The sequence below is a fragment of the Acinonyx jubatus genome, chromosome B2 (genome assembly GCF_027475565.1).
Source record: "Acinonyx jubatus isolate Ajub_Pintada_27869175 chromosome B2, VMU_Ajub_asm_v1.0, whole genome shotgun sequence".
In the NCBI taxonomy this organism is placed as follows: Eukaryota; Metazoa; Chordata; class Mammalia; order Carnivora; family Felidae; genus Acinonyx; species Acinonyx jubatus.
Window position 1 is genome coordinate 2,406,072 of NC_069385.1, and position 10,313 is coordinate 2,416,384.

Consider the following 10,313-nt stretch of genomic DNA (forward strand, 5'->3'; position numbering starts at 1 on the left):
CGGTTATTTTTAGTTCGTGTATCTAAAAAGGAAAATGGGTAGTTATTAATGTTTGTGTTACCTATTGAGCTAGACTATCTCTGATTTAGCAAGTTGGGGGTCGAAGCTGAAATCTGCAATTAAGGGGTAGCTTTTAGGGTCTGTCAAAGTTTTCAGTGTGTGGAGAGAAACACATTCAAGTAGCTTCCATCCCCGAAGACTTAGCCGCCGGCTTTCCTGGGCGTCGCCGTGTGCCGATGGCATCCGTAGAGGGGAGGCACGTGGCCTGTGGGCACCACTGCCCCGGAACGTGTTGGATCACACCCTCCTATGCTCCCGAGGAGCCACTCCCAGTGAGAAGGCATCGCTGTGGCCGTGCCAGTTCTGACTGCGGGGGGGACTCTCCAAATGCACCTGCTTGGGAAACGGGCGGGCGAACCCGCATGAAGCAGAGGTGGGGGACGCGTGGGCCGGTGGGCCGGCTGGAAAGGAAAACCCTGAGACAATGAAAGCAGCGCCCGACATCTCACAAACAGGCCGCCAATCTCAGCGATGGTCATCGCGGAGATGTTTCCAGAGGTTTGCAGTCGGGTCTCAGAAGCGAAGGCATCGGGGCAGCCTAGAACGGATGTTTGGTGCAGGAGCAGAGCGCTGGTTGGGAGCAAAAGGAGTTGTGTTGAAAGTCAGCGTCACGTACAGGTGAGCAAGACAAGTGCAGGTGGGTCCAGCGGGCGAGACGCCCCAGGTGCGAAGTGCGCTGCCTGTAATGGCGTCTCAGACACTCGTCACGACCCTGCAAGTAGGGGCTGTCACCGTCACTCCTCAGCGAAGGGGCCCCGTGTTGGTTTGCTTCCCCTGAGCCACACCGCTGCCGACCGGAGAAACCAGAGTTGGAACTGAATATATTCGACTCCAGAGCTCAAACCAGGCTAAACAAAAACGAGGTGAGTGAGGGTCGACAGTGGGTCAGGACCCAGATCGTGAGGGTCAAAGGAGGGTCGGGACCCAGGTGAGTGAGGGTCGACGGTGGGAGGGTCAACAGTGTGCAGGCCCCCACTGAATTAGGGTTGAGAATGGCCCAGAACAAGTGAAACGTGGTCCACAATGGGGAGGGAGAATTGGACTCATGCGACAGTTGTGGATCGACGCCCGCTTTGCGCAGACACTCTTTTATCGCTGGCACACAGTGCCTGTCCCCGGGCTCATGCCCCTGACATTCTGGGGGGAATCTGTGCGTCTTGACCAGCCATCGGTGTCATGCGGCTCTTAGGGCCAGTGGAGGCTCATGGGCCCGGACCCTGATCCGGATAGAGAGGGAGGGGAGGGGGGCCCCTCGGCAGAAAATCAAATCCGGCAAAGAAAGGGGACAAGCATCAGGGGCCAGCCGTGAAGTGGCCGGGCCTCCGCAGAGCCTCCTCTGTGACGGCCGTGACCCGATCGGACCGCCGGTGTGGGAAACAGAGCGCCGTGCAGAAGGGTCTCGGGAAATGCCCCTTCCGTGGAGGAGGAGAGCTTCCCCGCAAGGCTCCGTGATGCTCGCGGAGCCTGTGGTCGCCAGCGTCCCTCTGACGGCCGAGACGAGAAGCCTGACGGAGCGAGGGTCTTCCGGCTCCTTCCGCGGCCCCCGCCGACGGAGACCTGTGCTCGCCCAGCTCTTAAGGGCCTCGTGGCTTCAGTGGCGCGCAGATGACGTGAAGCGAAACACAGCTTCTCCTTTTTAGGGTGAAACCAAGCAGAACAAAACCGAAAGGGTGTTTTCCCCTCCCCTCCCCGGTCCCCTTTCCCCAGACACGTTTGAGTTTGCTTTTGACTTCATCCTGTTCAGTGTTTCTTCCTACTGCGAAAATGCAGAACTCCTGTCCCCACGCGGCAGGGAGAAGCCCGCGTCTCTCCCTCTGCAGGAAGGCGCGTCGCCCGCAGCCCGGGCTCTCGGCCCTTGGCCACCTCGCGGGGGACCCCGGCGGCGCGAGCGGGGGGACATGCCGGCCGCCAACTGCTCGCGGCACAGCGACGCGGTGGAGGGGACCGTGGCCGTGCTGCTGGCGCTGGAGTGCGGGCTGGGCCCGCTGGGCAACGTGGTGGCCCTGTGGACCTTCGCGTTCCGCCTCAAGGCGTGCAAGTCCGACGCCGTGTACCTGCTCAACCTGATGGCCGCCGACCTCCTGCTCGCCGTCTGCCTGCCCTTCCACACCGCCTTCTACCTGCGCCACAAGACGTGGCCCCTGGGACACGCGTCCTGCCGCGGCCTCCTGTTCCTACAGGTGCTGAGCCGCGGGGCGGGCGTCGCCTTCCTCACGGCCGTGGCCGTGGACTGCTACTTCCGAGTGGTCCACCCCCGGCTCAGGGTCAACCTGCTGTCCCCGCGGGCGGCCTGGGGGGTCTCGGGCTGCGTCTGGCTCCTGCTGCTCGGCCTCAGCCACCGGAGCCTGCTCGTGTCGGAGGCCGAGTGCCCCGGCCTGGAGCCCCGGGGGCAGCTGTCCCTCAGCGCCCTCTGGCAGGAAGCCCTGTTCTCGGCGCAGTTCGTTCTCCCCTTCGGCCTCATCCTGTTCTGCAACGCCAGGATCGTCAGGACCCTCCGGGGGTGACTCCGAGACCCGGGCCGGCAGCCCCAGCTGCAGAGGGCCCGGGCGCCTCTTCGCGGCCTGCTTCCTGCCCAGCTTCCTGGCCCGGGTCCCGGTGGCCGTCTCCCGAGGGGCGGGCGGCTGCAGGGTCCTGGGAGCAATGGTGCACGTGTCCGACGTGAGCAACGGCCTCACGTACCTGCAGAGCGTGCTGAACCCAGCGGTGCACTGCGTCTCCAACCCCGCGTTCAGACGCTTCTACCGCAGGGTCTTCAACACCCTCAGAGGCCGAGGGAGGGAGGTCAAGGCCCCGGGTGACATCAACAACTCCTACTGCTGAGGCCGGCCGGCCACCCGCCCCCGCGGGCTGAGCCGTGACGACCGGCTCCTGGGGCTCCGGAGCGAGGAAATGCCCGGGCTGCACTACAAAGGTGGGGACCCCGACTCCGGCGCACCCGCAGCGAACATCTCCTATCCGCGGCCTACCGTGTTTCCCGCGGCTATTGTGCGCGATCGGACCTCGGATCGGCGAGCCAGAGGCTCTTTGCGCCCACGACGACGCAGACGGCACGGCCGGCCTGGAAACACACAGCCGCGGGCGGCCCCCACCGGGGGAAGCCACCCTCGTGGGTTCCCGCGCTGCCCGCTCTCGGTGAGTCGCCTGCTGTCTGTCTGCTTCAGCCCCCGAACGCACCGAGTCTGCTTTCTTCCCACTTGCACAGACTCCTAACGGACTCGGGAAAGTGGGGACGCGGGGCTGCTCGGCCAGGCTCTGGGCGTGCACCTTCCCGTGCTCTGTGCTGGGCCCTGCCTGGCGCGGAAGGTTCTCCATTTCATAAAATTTTGCCTCGTCTGCACAGACGGTGCCTTATGTCCAAGATCGCGCGGCTCCCTAGTTTATCCTAAGAAACACGTTCCTACTAAGCGAGTTGAAATTGCCTCTGGAACTTTCTTCTCAAGTCGGAATGTCTACATGCTTCTGAAATTCACTTTGCTTCCCTGCTCTGGGAAGTCACTGTACGTAATGCCTCGTGGGAGAAATGCACAGGGGGAGACCCCAAACCGCGTGTGAAACCGCAGTCCCCACCCGACACTGGGGGGTGGAGGGGGTGCCACCCCAGCCCAGCCCTGGTTCTCCTGCAACAGCTGCATCGTCCCATGTCATACTTCTAAATTATGTCCCAAGCCTGGAGCTCACGATGGTGACAACCTCCTCCCTAACTGCCTTGTGTCTCACTCTCTGTCCAAAGCTGGTAGTGTGGTCCCCAGAACAGACTCCCCAGGATGCTTAGACACAGGATCGGCTTCGCAACCAGGCCCACACCTGTCACCCTGCCTGGAGCCACACCTGCCCTGCCCACGCAGACAGATGGCCCACGCTTGTCCCCGGGCCACCCCATGGCCTCTGTCATACTCAAGGTGGACACGGGTGACGTCGGGCGGTAGAAAATGGCAGATCGTCCCGGGTCTGTCCCACCAGGGAGGCTCCTTCTCGGAACCGAATTTCACATGTGAGTGTGTTCGTCTCACCGTGCCCAGCTTGTGACATATGTCAAGATCTGCCTCACAGAGTCCCTGGGGGGTCACCGTCTCTCAGCGATGCTCCCTACTTTCGTGGGTTTTGTGTCCTCGCCGGGGAGGGGATTTCAGGGGCCTGGAACGCAGCTGTGACCCACTGTGCCCGGCTTCCTGCGCGGACAGTCCTACGTGCTGCTTTTTAAAAATCTAACACTTACCGTAAACATTTCCCGCGTCGTGATAAGCGCTCCACAGGCAGCTCTTCACTCGATGACGCAATAATCCGACCAGATGTCTCCTCACCACGTCCCTGAGTCTGGACGCGATGATCTGCTGTCCTGTCACAGGCAAATCACCCTGTGACATCACGCAGCCCCCATAGACCTCACTGCAGCCGTGCCCTTGGGGGCCCAAAGCCCCCAGCACGGCCACGTCCGTCTCCGGGCTCAGCCGGCCACACCTCCCACCAATCCCTGCTCATTGTTAGCCCGGCACGACGCCCGCGTGGCAGGTGGGGGGCCCAGAAAACCCTGATGCCTCGGCCAACCCCAGTGTTCTGACTCAGTCTGTCTGCGGAGTCCCGGGCGCTGGTGTTTTTGAAGCCTCCTCGTTAATTCTGTCAACGCGCAGCCAGAGCTGACGCCAGACACAGGGTTAGTGGCCGAGGTCAGGGCCTTTGGGTCAACATCCCGCTCTGTCACTTCCTAGCTTTGTGACCTGGGACATGCCACCCAACTGCCCTGTGAATAACAAACCCCGGGACCGTTGCACGGTTTAAGTAAAACAATACATAAAACGTTGAGGGCAGAGCCCGGCCCACGATCAGCACTCGGTAGGCGTCCCTTGGCTATTTGCAAGCCATCGGTTTATGATCTTAACTTTGTTTACGTCCCCAGCCAGACTGGGCGTCCTTTAGGGACACAGCTTTTCACCTGTGCGCCCTCAACACAGAGCCCGGAGCGGGATGGCCGGTCTTGACCTGGATGCCTCCAGCAACATTCTGCCAGATCCAAGGTCTGTAACTGTGCGCTTTCTTTCCGGTAAATCCTCTCCAGATCCTCTGCGAGCATTCTGTCTGACTCGAGTTTTATTTTGCACATCTGTGAAAGGGGATAACTTCTCGGTACGCTGGAAGGTTCCGGATCCTGCCAACACCCACCTCTGGGGCTGTTTCTCTGGCCTCCTGTCCTGTCACTCCCATCGCAGAAGCCTCACGAGCTCTGCCCTCAGACGGTTGTCTCCTCCAAAGACATCCGAGGAGGAGCTGTCCTGTTCCAAACTCTCTTCTCTGGGTGAAGAAACGGGTCAGAGGGAACCGTGGGCAGGCAGAAGATGACGGGCCTCAGAACCACAACCACTTCGCTGCCGGCCGCAAGGTTTACTTTCTTTTCTCCTTTGACTCGCTTCTTCTAATATAGCAGGAGCACAGTCCCGTCTGTGAGTCTTGCAAATCTCAGCATTGTCTGAACTGTGGCAGATCCAGGAAGGACAGCCGGGAGCCCGAATTTCAACTTGAGCGATGAATCTCTTTCCCTAGGCAGATGATGCTATCAGTGTTTTTAAAGTCAGCAAGTGTTGTCTTTTTCCAAAATCCAGTCGGCCACTGACTCCTCCCCGGCTACATAGACGTCCTCCGGGTGCTGGGCCTCCTTCACGGAACGTTCTGATCTCTGTCCTCTAACTTCCTGCCTGCCCCTCCTGGTCTGACCCCTGAGACCTGCCTCTTCACAGAGCCCCCGACAACACGACACCTGCACCCCAACACATTCCCCACACCCCACAGGCCACCCTCCGGTGCTCACTCCCGCCTTCCCCTCTGCGTCACCTCCCTGAAGCTTGGGAAATGCCCACCTATCTTTGTGTCCCCAGCACTGTGCACAAGGCCTGGCACACGGTGCCCTTGTGGAGTCAATAACAAATCGATGAACAAATTAACCTGATTTAAACTTTATCATGGGCTTACAAAAAGTGATTTTTTTAATACAGTTTGAAATTCTCAGGCAAGGATCCCAAGGCAAACTTACAATGTATCTTCCAGAATCTTCTAGGAAGACACTAATACAAATGAAAATATGACGATTTTTCATATTTTTTGGAGAAAGATTTTCCTCTCTATTTTCGTGGTCACTTCTGCCAACAGCCAAGTCAATAATTTTGATTTGCTGAGGGGTCAGGAGAATGAACCGACCGCCTATCTGCCCGTGGGCTGGGTCGGGGGCTGAGAGGTGCGTCAGTGGCTCTCAGAGGCTTCTGGAACATACTAGTGCTCATGGAGTGCTCAAGGAATCCCCAAACAACGTCCTCCTTGAAATGTCTCCTTTGAAATTGTGGTGAAATGTACATCACAGAAAATGTAGCATCTTAACCATTTTTAGCGCATAGCCCAGTGGCGGTGAGACAATCTCACTGCTGCGCTTGCGCCCACCATCCGTCTCCAGAACTTTCCATCTTCCCAGACTGAACTCTGCCCCCATCAGACAGCAGTCCCCACTCCCCCGCCCCTGGCGCCCACCCGCCTCCTAGAAATCCACTCTCTAGGAATGGTGCCCCCGTAGAGACCTCGTGCAAGTGGACTTGAACGGTGTTTGTGGTTTTGTGTCTGGCCTGTTGACCTGGCACGATGTGTTCCTAGATGACCTCTCTTTGGGCTTTCACTGCTTACTTATATCTTGATTTTCCTCCTATCTGGTGGCGTCCCAGTAACTGGTCCTCTGGGAGAAAAGCAGGTTTGCTAGCCCCCCGTGGCCAGCTCGCCGATTCCAGAATGTTGCACAGCTGAGTCTCCAGCACAGCACTGCTGTACCCCGCTTCTGTTCCTTTGCGAGCTGGCATCAGTCCCCGAAAGCCCCGCGGGTCTACCCTCCCCCGCTGTCACCGCGCAGACAGGGAGACAGACAGAACCGAGATGCACGGACGAAGACCGCCCACGGAGACGCCCACGGAGAAATTCAAGAATAATACAAAGGCACAGCTGGGGAAGGGAAGCCTCCCATGTCCCGGGCCAGTGTCACCCTTTCCCCCCCCCCCGTTGTCAGCAGAGCTCTGTGTATGTCCCGTGGAAAGTTCTGGAAACGTCCTGCAGTGGAAGCTCTTCGTAAAGGCTTCTGAGATGCCTTTCGAAGGGACTGAAAGCCACAAGCTCCGGGGGAAGCCAGATGCTCTTGGGACAAAATCCCAGCTCCTCCCCTCGAGGGCTGTCACTTACCAGCCAGAGCAAGGCCACTCCACTCGCCTCCTGCCTGCAGATCGAGGTCCTTCTGATGGCACCCACGCCCTTTCCGTCCCCACGTGCTCAACGGCAAAGGGCTCCCAGGTCCAACCTGCCTGGAGACCCCCGATTCCAAACCCGCCGGGGGTCAGCCCTCTCCCCCCTTCCGTGAGGAGTGATTGAAACAGCGGCACATCTGTGGTAGGGGATTCAGACGATTTAGAATGAAATACTATTAAGAATATTAAATGAAAACAAAACTTACAAATGCAGGAGGTATTAACGAAAACCGCCACAGGGCTTCCCTTGTACATATTTTATTCGGAAAGTGTACAATAACATGGAACAATTTTTTTTAACGTTCTAATCAGGGATAGCAGCAGGGATATTGGACCCAAACTATATTCTTACTTTCTAAGTTAGACCCTCTGAACATGGCGCAGCAGGAATTGGGGAAAGAGGCTGGGTTCACGGTGTCATTAGCAGGACGGTTACCAATTTCCTTACGGTGTTTCCGTCCTTCCTTCCTTCGGTCCTTCCTTCCTTCAGTCCTTCCTTCCCGCCCCCCGGGGTCCTGGCCTCTCTCTCCCACCTGCTGGTGAGACGCAGGGGCGGCATTTCCGAGCCGCACAGGGTCGGACCCCAGCTGCCCGCAGGATCTCCTCCCCGAGAAGCGTTCCCGTCCCCAGGCTGCGGCCTCTGGGAACACCCCAGAATCTTCTCTCCAGTCGGCTGCTGGGAGCACAGAAGGCTTTCCGCATTTTCATTCGCTAGGCGGTTTGCCTCATGGGCCACTTTGACTGGAGGGAATGGAGTCACTACTCTGTGACATTTCTTCTGCCGTCTGCCCTTTGCACCTGCAGCAGGTTCAAAGAACAGGTGCATGAGGAAGACGACAGGGACCCCCAGGGCCAGGCGGCCCCCGCAGACAGGCTCAGGCGGTGGGCAGGCCGCGCAGGGGACCCGGAGGAGAAGCATCAGACCCCCAAGCCTACGGAGCCACAGGAGCAGGGGGGCCGGCGGGGTGTCCCGGTGTGTGTGCGAGTGTAGACGGTTAAATGACTGTCCATCTCAGAATTCTTTCACTGGCTGCCCAAAGCTGCATTTCAGCCCTACAGACAGGTTCTGATGAGCTCACGAGTTATTTTTATATTTTCATAGTAGGTGTAGTTAAAAAAAAGACCACATTTTTAAAAGTCTAGGTTTTCAGCGCTTCTTGAAAACCGGAAGATTTACAAGCCCTGGACCCTGATTCCTGCACACATCGGCGGGGAGGCGGAGCCCTGCCCCGTGAGGTGGAGCATGCCTGCCCCTCCCATGTCCACAGATGTGTGTCATTTCCTGGTCCCTGAGGGCGTTTAGCTTGTGGCCCCTCCTGTACAGCCCACCGTGTTCCAAGCATGCTTTTTCAGTGTTCCTTAATAAATGTGATGGTTGACTTTGTGTCCATTTGGCCACACCTTGGTGGCCAATGATTCATGAGACGCTAACCCAGGTGAGGTGTGAAGGTGTTTTATGGATGCGGTTAACATCTGCAGCCAGTTGTCTATGAGTAAACAAAATTGTCCATGCTGGTGTGGTGGGCCTCGTCCAATCAGGTGAAGGTCTGAAAAGCCAAAACTCTGAGTGTGCCTCCAGACTGGGATTAGCCACCCCGCCTGAGCTCGCAGCCTGTCCCCTGAGTTTCAGACTTGCCCACCCCACAGGCACACGAGCCACGTCCCGTAAGTAAAGCCCTGTGTCTGTGTGCACCCCGGAGGGCTGTTTCTCTGCAACCCTCACAAACTCTGTGCCCTGCTGCCCCCCATTCCCATGTGTCAGAGCAGCGACTTCGGTGACACCTGTCAGTGCAGATTTTCAGGTTTACTTTGTCACTCTGCTCCTGTGGCTGTCACCTGCAGCCCCCACTGACGTCTCCTTCACGTTCTTCAGACTTTCACCCAGGCTCTGTCCCTTCCTCGTCCAAGCGCCCTCCTGTCCCTGGAGCCCCTCATTCCTCCCAACACACGCGGCACCTGACCCCCGACTCTCCTACTCAGTCTTCCTTTGCCGGCTTGAGGACAGTCCAAAGCCCCCAAAGCTCGTCATTTGGTTTTTGTGTCACATCAAAAACCTCACAGTACAGGGCCCTGGGTGGCTCAGTCGGTTGAGCGTCCGACTTCCTCTCAGGTCGTGATCTCACGGTCCGTGAGTTCAAGCCCCGCGTCGGGCTCCATGCTGATGGCTCGGAGCCTGGACCCTGCTTCGGATTCTGTGTCTCCCTCTCTCTCTGCCCCACCCCCACTCATGCTCTGTCTCTCTCTGTCTTTCAAAAATAAATAAACGTAAAAGAAAAATTTTTTTAAAAATCTCACAGTATGGCCACACCACATGGGTCAGGCCACTGCCCGTCCAGCTACCAAACACAGGTGCATTTTTTACCTCTGCACCAAAGCTCAACCTCAAAGCTCTATGATCAATAAACTTGTATGACAGGTTTTATATTTAGCCACAAGGAAACAGCCTCCCCACAGACCCATTCCATTTAACAACTGCATGAAACAGAATCGCCGATTCTGAGCGGTGTGCTCGTTTCTAGTTAAAACACACAAAAGGCATATTTAATAATTGGTAATTACTTCTAAGCATCAAAAACGCAGGCCGAAGAAGCCACTCTAAGCCTGAGCAGTAGCCTGAGAAGCAAACACAGTGCACGTTCTAGAGAAAATAAATACGCTCCCGGGAAGTGATTCCCCGAGGCCACGAGAGCGCAGCCGGGATGCGGGACATGAGACGCGGGGCTCGGGCTCCTCCCTGCCGTCGGGGAGGGACCCAGCCTTTCCCACGCGATCATACCTCTAGGTTTTTGTTCGTTTGTTTGTTTGTTTGTTTTCAGCGTTTATTTTTATTTTTGGGACAGAGAGAGACAGAGCATGAATGGGGGAGGGGCAGAGAGAGAGGGAGACACAGAATTGGAAGCAGGCTCCAGGCTCTGAGCCATCAGCCCAGAGCGTGACGCGGGGCTCGAACTCACGGACCGCGAGATCGTGACCTGGCTGAGGTCGGAC

The 10,313-nt window shown here is 57.7% G+C and overlaps 1 protein-coding gene across 1 annotated transcript; it reads left to right on the forward strand.

Moving 5' to 3' along the window:
* Positions 1 to 1,846: 1,846 nt before the first annotated feature.
* On the forward strand, positions 1,847 to 8,749 carry GPR31 (G protein-coupled receptor 31). Its single transcript, XM_053221985.1, is given in 2 exon segments — positions 1,847 to 2,608; positions 2,610 to 8,749. Coding segments are annotated over 2 exon segments (921 nt in total). The 5' UTR covers positions 1,847 to 1,958; the 3' UTR covers positions 2,881 to 8,749.
* The last annotated feature ends 1,564 nt before the right edge of the window (positions 8,750 to 10,313 follow it).